Consider the following 11,433-nt stretch of genomic DNA (forward strand, 5'->3'; position numbering starts at 1 on the left):
TCTCTATGCTCCGCGCTGGAAGGACGCGCGCGGCTACCAATGGCAGCGGCCCTTGGGCGGTGACGCGTGGCGGTGACGGCCAATAGAGCCGGGAGGGCGGGGCAGGGGGACGGTGGCGCGGGAGGGGCGGGCGTTGGGGCCCTGTGAAGCGGTTTGGGGGCTCCGCGGGGCAGGTTTGGGGGGGCGAGGAGCAGTTTGGGGGGTTTGTGGGGCGGTTTGGGGACCTGTGGGGCAGTTTGGGGTGGGTCCCCGGGGCAGTTCGGGGCTCTCGGGGGTAATTTGGGGGTCCCCGGGGCAGTTTGGGGCTCCCCAGGGCAGTATATAGGGCTGGGGAGGGCAACTGGGGGGGGACAGTTAGAAACCAGGGGGGCATTAGGAGCCGGGGGGCAGTTGGAGAATTGGGGAGGTAGTTGGGGGGGTCCTTTGGATCCAGGGGGGCAGTTGGGGGGGTCAGTAGTGATCAAGGGGCACTTGAGGGTGGCAGTTGTAGCTGAAGGGGGGTGGTTTGGGGGGCACTTAGGGGCTGGGGGGGGCAACTGGGGGCCGGGGGGGGGAGGCAGTTGGAGGGGGCAGTTGTTTCCGTGGGGCAGTTGTTCCCCCCCGCCCCCTCAGACCATGCACCGAAGGCGCCACCAAGGCCTCAGCACTGTGGGGGGTCCCTTCTCAAGGCTCTCCCCCCTCCCTCGCCCCCCAGAAGACCCCGACCTCTTCCTGGAGCCCACCCAGAGATTCTTGCTGCTGGCAGGCGAGGGTAGGTGGCCCAGAGGCCTGGGTCACTTGGAGGGAGGTGGGGTGGAGGGGGGGCTCCCGGACACCTGGGTCCCCATGGAGGGGGGTGTCCTACAGCCCCCCCAGATGCCTGGGTCCTCTCTAGGGTGGAGTCCAGACCCAGGACCCTGCCTCGTCAGCGACTCGGAGGACGACAAGCTGCCCTGGCGTGAGTTTGCAAGGACCACGGGGTGGGGGAACGCGCTGTTATCGTTGGGCCTACTGAAACACGACAAGGGGGTGGTTATGGTAGGACCTACGTAAACACCAGCATTGTGTTATTGTAGGAACTGCCAAGATGGGGGGCGGGGGGGAGATAAGCCCAGATGCCTGAGTCCGATAGGACCCTCTGGAGTTACTGTAGGGCCTACAATAACAGTGTGTGCCTCGCTCCCCCAGGCCCTGCCCTGGGAGACGCTGGCTCACCCCGAGTCGTGCCGGAGAGGTAGGTGAAGCCCAGATGTTTGTTTCCCTTTGAGGGTTCAGGATCTCTGGGTCCTTTTGGGGGGTGAGCCTGGATGCCTGAACCCCCAACATCCACCCCTGCAGCAACCTGGAGGAGACAGGTGCGTGCTCAGATGTTCTGAGACCCCAAAAACGCTGCCATACCTCTGCGCGGGGCCACCTCCAAGATGTGGCTGCACCTTGCCCAGATCCAGATGTCAGAGAACCCAAAAAGCACCAGTTTGGCCCCCAAACCACCCCGGATCCAGATGTGGGGAAAAAAATGGCTATTCCAAATGTTCAGCCCCAAAATCACTCTGTGAACCCCAAAATACTTGCAAATCCAGATGGGAAACATCTGGAAGGCAGCAACGTGACTCTGGACATTGCAAGTAATACCGGGGTCAAGGTGCCCCCCAAAACTGGTCTTTTCAACCCGAACATCCACCGGCCTACCATGAAGGTGAGCAGCAACCCAGATGTGGAGGAAGGGGGACCAGATCCAGATGTTGGGTGTCCAGAAAGCCACAGAACAGCCCCTGGAGACCCAGATGTGATGACGGGGACCACAGATCGAGATGTTGAAGGACGACGGACTCTCCTGGTGGAGAGTGATACAGATGTGGAAGAGGATACTTCCAATCCAGATGTTGAGCCTCCAAAAACCCATCGAGCAACCCAAAATGTGCCGAGAAACCCACGTCTGGAGATGGAGAGCCCAAATCCACACGCTGAAGGACCCCGAAACAAACTTTGGACAATTGTGGTGGACAGCGATACAGATGTGGAGGAGAATGAGGTGAATCCAGATGTTGGGCATCCAAAAATCCATAGAATTGTGTGCAGAGACCCAGTTGTGGAGGGGGAAACCCCAAATCCAAGTGTTAAAGAACCCCAGAAGAAATATTGGAACCTAGAGTTGGACAGTGACACCGACATTGAAGAAGATTGGAGTCAAGCTGCTCTTTGCCCAAAAAGCCACAAAACACCCCAAAACACCCGCAAAGTCCCAACTGTGGTGATGGAGACCCCGAATCCCGATGTTGGTGGCCTCAGCCGTGGCTCAGTGGCCTCCAATGGTGACAGCGATACAGATGTGGAGGACCTCGACGCCCTTCCCAAAGCTGGAGCTCCAAAAACACGTGGGACAACCCCTGAGGTCACGGATACAGTTGCTAAGGTGGCCGCTGCTCCAGATGTTGACCCCGAGGGGCAGCCACGGACCAACGCCGATCCAGATGTGAAGGTGTCCTTCCCAAATCCCGATGCTGGTGCCCTCAAAGCCAAGTGCCCCCTCCTGGATGTGGGCAGTGACACAGATGTTGAGGACAATGGTGTCATTCCAGATGTTGGGACAGTGCAAGGGTGTCAAGGGGCATCTGGTGACTCAGATGTGGCCGTGACGTCCCCAAATCCAGATGTTTCCCCTCCTGCCAGCCCGCGGGAGAGCAGCGACACCGACGTGGAGATGTTGCCCCCCACTCCAGATGTTTGGGGCCTCCGGAGCCGAATCAGGTTCCAAAATCACCCCCATCCAGATGTTGCGGGCCCCACCACAGGCCGCGACACCGATGTGAAGGAGACGGCCCGAAAACGCCGGAAATTGTCCCACAAAAGGCAGGGTTCCCCCCCCAAATCTGAGAGTGTGGCAGGGATGCTCCCAAAACATCACGATTTAGCCCCAAATCCAGCTGTGGAGGCCCCAAATCCAGGTGTTGAGGCCGAGCGACGTGATGCGGAGACCCCGGTGAGGGGCAAGGATCCAGCTGTGCCACCAGAAGTTTCTGCACCCAAATCCCCCCGTCTGACCCCAAATTTGAGTGACGCTGCTGATACCGATGGCGGACCCAGGAGCTCCGGGGCCACGGATGTGGCAGTGACAGAGAGTGACACCGAGGGTAAGCAGGGTCCCCTCCCGGACACCTGGGTCCCCTCCTGGACACCGGGGTCCCTTTTCAAGGCTCTTCCCACCCCCCCCCCCCAGAAGACCCCGACGTCTTCCTGGAGCCCACCCAGAGCTTCTTGCCACCGGCAGCTGAGGGTAGGTGGCCCGGATGCCTGCGTGTCCCCCCACCTACCCTGGACACCTGGGTCATGTGCCCCCCCCAAGTCCCCCAGATGCCTGGGTGTCCCCCCACCCTACCTTGAACACCTGGGTCGTGTCGTCCCCCCCAAACTCCCCTGGACACTTGAGTGGCCCCCACCCCAGACACCAGGGTATCCGCCCCCCCCCCCCGACACGTGGGTGTGTTGTGTGTGTCCCCCGGACACTTGGGTCCTGTCCCCCCCCACTCCCCTGGACACCTGGGTCCCCCTCACCCCAGATGCCTGGGTCAACTCCCCCCCCCCCCCAGCCACTTGGGTCCCCCACCCCCCCAGAACACCTGGGTCCACCCCCAGCCACCTCCCTGACACCTGGGTCGTCGTCGTCCCCCCCCAGATGCCTGGGTGTGTCCCCCTGGCCACTTGGGTCCCCCCCCCAAATCTGAGAGTGTGGCAGGGATGCCCCCAAAACATCACAATTTAGCCCCAAATCCAGCTGTGGAGGCCCCAAATCCAGGTGTTGGGGCCGAGGAACGTGACGTGGAGGCCCCGGTGAGGGGCAAGGATTCAGCTGTGCCACCAGAAGTTTCTGCATCCAAATCCCCCCATCTGACCCCAAATTTGAGTGACGCTGCTGATACCGATAGCGGACCCAGGAGCACCAGGGCCACGGTGGTGACAGCGAGTGACACCGAGGGTAAGTGGGGTCCCCTCCTGGACACCTGGGTCCCTTGGAGGGGGTGGGGGGGTGGAGGGGGGGCTCCCAGACACCTGGATCCCCATGGAGGGGGGTGTCCTGCAGCCCCCCCAGATGCCTGGGTCCTCTCTAGGGTGGAGTCCAGACCCAGGACCCTGCCTCGTCAGCGACTCGGAGGACGACAAGCTGCCCTGGCGTGAGTTTGCAAGGACCACGGGGTGGGGGAACGCGCTGTTATCGTTGGGCCTACTGAAACACGACAAGGGGGTGGTTATGGTAGGACCTACGTAAACACCAGCATTGTGTTATTGTAGGAACTGCCAAGATGGGGGGCGGGGGGGAGATAAGCCCAGATGCCTGAGTCCGATAGGACCCTCTGGAGTTACTATAGGGCCTACAATAACAGTGTGTGCCTCGCTCCCCCAGGCCCTGCCCTGGGAGACGCTGGCTCACCCCGAGTCGTGCCGGAGAGGTAGGTGAAGCCCAGATGTTTGTTTCCCTTTGGGGGTTCAGGATCTCTGGGTCCTTTTGGGGGGTGAGCCCAGATGCCTGAACCCCCAACATCCACCCCTGCAGCGACGTGGAGGAGACAGATGTGTGCCCAGATGTGGAGGAAAGGGGCCCAGATCCAGATGTTGGGTGTCCAGAAAGCCACAGAACAGCCCCTGGAGACCCAGATGTGATGACGGGGACCACAGATCGAGATGTTGAAGGACGACGGACTCTCCTGGTGGAGAGTGATACAGATGTGGAAGAGGATACTTCCAATCCAGATGTTGAGCCTCCAAAAACCCATCGAGCAACCCAAAATGTGCCGAGAAACCCACGTCTGGAGATGGAGAGCCCAAATCCACACGCTGAAGGACCCCGAAACAAACTTTGGACAATTGTGGTGGACAGCGATACAGATGTGGAGGAGAATGAGGTGAATCCAGATGTTGGGCATCCAAAAATCCATAGAATTGTGTGCAGAGACCCAGTTGTGGAGGGGGAAACCCCAAATCCAAGTGTTAAAGAACCCCAGAAGAAATATTGGAACCTAGAGTTGGACAGTGACACCGACATTGAAGAAGATTGGAGTCAAGCTGCTCTTTGCCCAAAAAGCCACAAAACACCCCAAAACACCCGCAAAGTCCCAACTGTGGTGATGGAGACCCCGAATCCCGATGTTGGTGGCCTCAGCCGTGGCTCAGTGGCCTCCAATGGTGACAGCGATACAGATGTGGAGGACCTCGACGCCCTTCCCAAAGCTGGAGCTCCAAAAACACGTGGGACAACCCCTGAGGTCACGGATACAGTTGCTAAGGTGGCCGCTGCTCCAGATGTTGACCCCGAGGGGCAGCCACGGACCAACGCCGATCCAGATGTGAAGGTGTCCTTCCCAAATCCCGATGCTGGTGCCCTCAAAGCCAAGTGCCCCCTCCTGGATGTGGGCAGTGACACAGATGTTGAGGACAATGGTGTCATTCCAGATGTTGGGACAGTGCAAGGGTGTCAAGGGGCATCTGGTGACTCAGATGTGGCCGTGACGTCCCCAAATCCAGATGTTTCCCCTCCTGCCAGCCCGCGGGAGAGCAGCGACACCGACGTGGAGATGTTGCCCCCCACTCCAGATGTTTGGGGCCTCCGGAGCCGAATCAGGTTCCAAAATCACCCCCATCCAGATGTTGCGGGCCCCACCACAGGCCGCGACACCGATGTGAAGGAGACGGCCCGAAAACGCCGGAAATTGTCCCACAAAAGGCAGGGTTCCCCCCCCAAATCTGAGAGTGTGGCAGGGATGCTCCCAAAACATCACGATTTAGCCCCAAATCCAGCTGTGGAGGCCCCAAATCCAGGTGTTGAGGCCGAGCGACGTGATGCGGAGACCCCGGTGAGGGGCAAGGATCCAGCTGTGCCACCAGAAGTTTCTGCACCCAAATCCCCCCGTCTGACCCCAAATTTGAGTGACGCTGCTGATACCGATGGCGGACCCAGGAGCTCCGGGGCCACGGATGTGGCAGTGACAGAGAGTGACACCGAGGGTAAGCAGGGTCCCCTCCCGGACACCTGGGTCCCGTCCTGGACACCGGGGTCCCTTTTCAAGGCTCTTCCCACCCCCCCCCCCCAGAAGACCCCGACGTCTTCCTGGAGCCCACCCAGAGCTTCTTGCCACCGGCAGCTGAGGGTAGGCGGCCCGGATGCCTGCGTGTGTGTCCCCCTACCCTGGACACCTGGGTCATGTGTCCCCCCCAACTCCCCCAGATGCCTGGGTGTCCCCCCGCCCCTACCCCGGACACCTGGGTCGTGCCCCACCCCCAACTCCCCTGGACACCTGGGTCCCCCTCACCCCAGATGCCTGGGTCATTCCCCCCACTCGGCCACTTGGGCCCCCCACCCCCCCAGAACACCTGGGTCCCCCCCCCAGCCACCTCCCTGACACCTGGGTCGTGTCCCGTCACCCCCCCGGCCACTTGGGTTCCCCCCCCAAATCTGAGACTGTGGCAGGGATGCCCCCAAAACATCACAATTTAGCCCCAAATCCAGCTGTGGAGGCCCCAAATCCAGGTGTCCCCCCCCTACCCTCGACACCTGGGTTGTGTGTGTCCCCCGACTCCCCCAGATGCCTGGGTGTGTCGTCCCCCCCAACTCCCCTGGACACCTGGGTGGCCCCCACCCCAGAGGCCAGGGTATCCGCCCCCCCCCCAGACACGTGGGTGTGTTGTGTCCCGTCCCCCCCCCGGACACTTGGGTCCTGTCCCCCCCCCACTCCCCTGGACACCTGGGTCCCCTCACCCCAGATGCCTGGGTGTGTCCCCCGCCCTGACCACTTGGGTGTCCCCCCACCGCACCAGCCTGGGTGTCTGCCCCCCCAGCCCCCCCCGACACCTGGGTCCCCAGCGTGGCTCTCCCATAGGCACAGCCCTGGGTTGGGACCCCGAGCAGCCCACCCAACTCTTCTGCCCCCCCGAGGAGGAAGAGGAGGAGGAGGAAGAAGAACAGCCCCCCCGGGAACCCCCCCGGGAACCCCCGGCTGCCGCGGAGCCGGTGATGGGGACGCAGGCCCAGGAGGGGACAGGGACCGCAGCAGCCCCCAGCGAGGACGTGAGTGTGGGGGGAGCCAGGCGTCTGGGTGCCCCCACCCCAAGGGGACCCAGGCGCCCGGGCACTGACACCCTCTCCCCGCCCCCCCCCCCAAAATTCCCCCAGGTGGGGGAGGGGCTCCGCCGCAGCCAGCGCCTGGCCAGGAGCCGAGGGGGTGGAGCCTCTGGTGAGGGCGGAGCCAGCAGGGTTAGGGGCGGAGCTCCTGCTGTCACCGCCCCTGTGCGGCGCAGCCCCCGCCTCCAGGCCCGCCCCCCTCCGCTGGAGCCGCCAGCCATGAAGGGGCGGGGTCAGGTGGAGACACGCCCCCCTGCCAAACCACGCCCCTGTCGGGCAGGCCGTGGCCCATCGCAGCGGCAAGCTCAGGTGGGTGTGGCTGGGGAGGTAGGTGGTGGGTGGAGTCTTCTCTGTGGGTGGAGCCTAAGGATGGTGGGCGTGTATATGATGGGTGGGTGGAGGCAGAGTATGGGGTGTGGGAGGGACCATCGGGTGGGATCTGCACTGGATGGGTGGGGCCTTTGTGTGAGGCAGGCCCCACCCCTGCTGGCTGCTGATTGGTGGAGACCAGTGTGGGGTGTGGCTTAATGAGACTGGGTGGGGCTTGTTGGGGTGGTGGCTCATGCCTTGGCTTCACCCCCCAGGAAAAAGAGAAGGAGCTGCCAGAGGTCACAGGGCCCCAGCTCCGCCCCCGGGGGGGGCCGGGCTCCGTCCCCCCCAAGGTACTGTGTGTGTCCCCCAATGTCACCCTTGAGTGTCCCTGTGTCCCCCCATGGTCCCCCTGCTGTGTTCCCAGGTGCCGTTCATGGGGGTGGTGGCCTCCCCGGGGGTGTCCCCAACACGTCCTCATGGTGTCCCCACATCCCCAGGTTCTGTTCATGGGGGTGGTGGCCTCCCCAGGGATGTCCCCAACACGTCCTCATGGTGTCCCCACATCCCCAGGTTCTGTTCATGGGGGTGGTGGCCTCCCCAGGGATGTCCCCAACACGTCCTCATGGTGTCCCCACATCCCCAGGTTCTGTTCATGGGGGTGGTGGCCTCCCCAGGGATGTCCCCAACACGTCCTCATGGTGTCCCCACATCCCCAGGTTCTGTTCATGGGGGTGGTGGCCTCCCCAGGGATGTCCCCAACATGTCCTCATGGTGTCTCCACATCCCCAGGTTCTGTTCATGGGGGTGGTGGCCTCCCCAGGGATGTCCCCAACACGTCCTCATGGTGTCCCCACATCCCCAGGTTCTGTTCATGGGGGTGGTGGCCTCCCCAGGGATGTCCCCAACACGTCCTCATGGTGTCCCCACATCCCCAGGTTCTGTTCATGGGGGTGGTGGCCTCCCCAGGGATGTCCCCAACATGTCCTCATGGTGTCTCCACATCCCCAGGTTCTGTTCATGGGGGTGGTGGCCTCCCCAGGGATGTCCCCAACATGTCCTCATGGTGTCCCCACATCCCCAGGTTCTGTTCATGGGGGTGGTGGCCTCCCCGGGGATGTCCCCAACATGTCCTCATGGTGTCCCCACATCCCCAGGTTCTTCTTACAGGGGTGATGGCCTCCCCGGGGATGTCACCAACGTGTCCTCATGGTGTCCCCACATCCCCAGGTGCTGTTCACGGGGGTGGCGGCCTCCCCAGAGATGGAGGTGGCCCTGAGGACACTGGGGGGGTCCATGGCCACCTCCGTCTTCGACTGCACCCACCTGGTGACTGACCGCGTCCGACGCACGGTCAAGTTCCTCTGCGCAGTGGCCCGCGGTGTCCCCATCGTCACCCCTGAGTGGCTCCACAAGGTCCCATGGGGGTGGGAGACAGGGGAGAGGGGACTTGGGGACAGGGAGAGAGTTCTTGGGGACAGGAAGGGGGGATCTTGGGGTTATGGGGGTCCCTGGGGATTCTGGGGACAAGGGGAGATTTCTTGGGGACATGGCACAAAGGCCTTGGGGAGAGGGATGGGGTCTTTGGGGACGTGGACAATCTTGGGAACAAAGGAGAGGGTTCTAGGGGACAAAGGAGGGGTCCTTGGGGACAGGGCCTCCTTGGGGACAAAGGATGGGTCTTTGGGGACAGGGGATGATGTCCTTGGGGACAGAGGTGGTGTTTGGGGACAAAGAAGGGGTGTTTGGGGACAATGAAGGTGTCCTTGGGGGCAGAGGATGGGGACATGGGGGTTGGGGGGGGGACAAGGGGAATGAGCGTTTGGGGACAAGGGGGCTTTGGGTGACAAGGCTGAGGAGTCGTTTGGGAATGGGAGGGACCTGGGAGGGGTCCCTGGAGTCAGAGGTGCCACCACGTGTCCCCCGTGTCCCCAGAGCACCCTCAGTGGCCACATCCTGGTGCCGGATCCCTTCCTGGTGCGTGACAGCCAGCAGGAACGTCACTTCAGCTTCAGCCTTGCCGAGGCCCTGCGCCGCGCCCGCCATCACCCCCTGCTCCAGGTGACCGTCCCCAACTGTCCCCAACCCTCCCTGAGGGGCCCTGACCCCCCCACACGGGTGGCCCTGTCCCCACGCCGAGTGGGGCACCCGCTGGGGACTCGGTGCAGGGTGGCCAGGAGGTGTCACCCGATGGTCACCCAGTGTCACCTGGTGGCCCCGTGGTGGCCCTGTGCCTCTTAAGTGTCCTTGTCCCCCATTGAGTTGGATCCTGCCCATGTGGCCTCAGTCCCTATCAGGGCGGGGGGGCTTGGGGATGGCCAGAGGGGTGTCCCCTCCTTTGCTGTTGTCCCCACAGTGTCCCCGAGGTGGCCCTGTCCTCTAAAGTGTCCTTGGTCCCCCAAGTTGTGCGTGTCCCCCACCATGTGGCCTCAATCCAGCATGCTGAACTTGGGGACAGCCCCCCGGGCGTGTCCCCCGATGTCCCTTGGTGTCCCGTGGTGTCTTCACACTCTCCCCAAGATGTTCCCTGTGACCCCAAGGTGTCCTTGTCCCCCAGGAGACATTCCAGGGGCTCAGGGATGGATTGATGGACATGTCCCCTCCATGTGTCCCCCCCATGTTGTCCCCAGGGCTACGAGGTCCACGTCACCCCCAGCGTCCACCCTGAGCCCGAGCTCATGAGGGACATCATCACCTGCAGCGGTGGCACCTTCCTGCCCACCATGCCACACACCTATGGGGTGAGGGGACAGCGGGGACGCTGGGGGGGACGGGAGGGCCCAGAGCCACCAGGAGGGGGGACATGGGGGGGTCCCAAGGCCACCGGGGAGGGGACCAAGGGGACACGGGGGTCCCAGAGCCAGTGGGGTTGGGAGTGAGGGGACACAGGGGGACGTTGGGGACCCAGAGCCACTGAGGAGGGGACAAAAGGGATGGGGGGGGCGTTGCGGGCTGGGGGTTCCCAAGGGGGTTGGGGGAGGCATTTGGGGAGTTGGGGGGGCCCGTTGGGGTGTCCTGGGGAGGGGGGTGTCCTGGGGGGGGGTGGCCAGGACATCCCAGGGGTCTCGGGGAAGGGGGGGTGGGTTCTATTTGGGTTTGGGGAGTCCTGGGGGGAGATTTGGGGGTTGGGGGGGTTCCACTGGGACTGGGGGGGCAGGGTGTCCCACAAAGCAGGGGGGTGTCAGAGCATCCCAGGACTCCTGATTGGGGGGGGGGCAGATCCCATTGGGATTAGCAGGGGATATTGGGGACCCCAGAAAACTCAGACTGCCCCAGGGGGGTTTGTGTGTGCACAGCATGGAGTGGGGGGGGGTGTCCCAGTGGCATGTGGGGGCCCCCAGTGACATTTCCACCCCTCCCTCCCCCCCCCAAAAAAAAAAAGCCACAGCGCCTGGTGATCTCCTGCGAGGCGGACAAAGGGTGCTGGGCCCCGGCGCTGGGCGCCCGCCTGCCCCTGGTATCAGCCGAGCTGCTGCTGACGGGGCTCCTGCGACAGCAGCTCCAGCTCCAGCCCTTCCTCCTCCTCCCCGTGACCCCCCCCCGTTCTCACGGGACCCCCCCAAATCCCCTCAAGGTTTCTACAGTCCCTCCGGGGGTCCTTAGTCACCCCCCCGAGGATCCCCAGGGTGTTCCCGGGTCCCCCCGAGAATCCAGGAAGGTGTCGGGACGTAGTAGTCGGAATCGACGACTCCCCCGGGAAACTTCTCGGGGCAACCGGCAGCAACCGGCAGCCCCCCAATAAAAGAGAGTTTTGGTAGCAAAAAAAAAAAAAAAAAAAAAAAAGAGGGTGATTTGGGGTTCGGGGGGGTGTGGGGGCGTCACCTCCCTGGTAGGGATGGGGGACCCCAACACCCACACACCTCCCACCTTTTGGGGGGGACATGGGAGGACATGGGGGGGGCTCCCCAGTGGTGTGGGGGACCCCAAACCCTTCCCCCTTTTGATGGGGACATGGAGGGGACACGGGTGTCACCTCCTTGATGGGGTGGGGGACCACAAGCTCCCCCCACCTCTGCTTTTGCGGGGGGGCATGG

The 11,433-nt window shown here is 63.0% G+C and overlaps 1 protein-coding gene across 9 annotated transcripts; it reads left to right on the forward strand.

Annotated features, from left to right (window-relative positions):
• The first annotated feature begins 531 nt into the window (after nt 1–531).
• MDC1 (mediator of DNA damage checkpoint 1) lies at nt 532–11,162 on the forward strand. Of its 9 annotated transcripts, none has more exons than XM_069773924.1 (17): nt 532–751; nt 875–937; nt 1,168–1,213; nt 1,318–3,110; nt 3,197–3,253; nt 3,773–3,952; nt 4,086–4,148; nt 4,379–4,424; nt 4,529–5,976; nt 6,063–6,119; nt 6,849–7,036; nt 7,142–7,399; nt 7,675–7,752; nt 8,630–8,815; nt 9,335–9,460; nt 10,030–10,140; nt 10,782–11,162. In XM_069773924.1, the coding sequence occupies exons 1-17, from the start codon at nt 616–618 to the stop codon at nt 11,139–11,141; spliced, it is 5,196 nt and encodes a 1,731-aa protein (XP_069630025.1). In that variant the 5' UTR covers nt 532–615; the 3' UTR covers nt 11,142–11,162. The 9 variants fall into 9 exon arrangements, with proteins under 9 accessions (XP_069630025.1, XP_069630024.1, XP_069630026.1 ...); XM_069773923.1 differs by having other exon boundaries at nt 3,197–3,249; nt 3,757–3,952; nt 6,066–6,119; XM_069773925.1 differs by having other exon boundaries at nt 3,200–3,253.
• Nucleotides 11,163–11,433: the final 271 nt, after the last annotated feature.

Source organism: Haliaeetus albicilla, chromosome 29 (genome assembly GCF_947461875.1).
Source record: "Haliaeetus albicilla chromosome 29, bHalAlb1.1, whole genome shotgun sequence".
Taxonomy (NCBI): Eukaryota; Metazoa; Chordata; class Aves; order Accipitriformes; family Accipitridae; genus Haliaeetus; species Haliaeetus albicilla.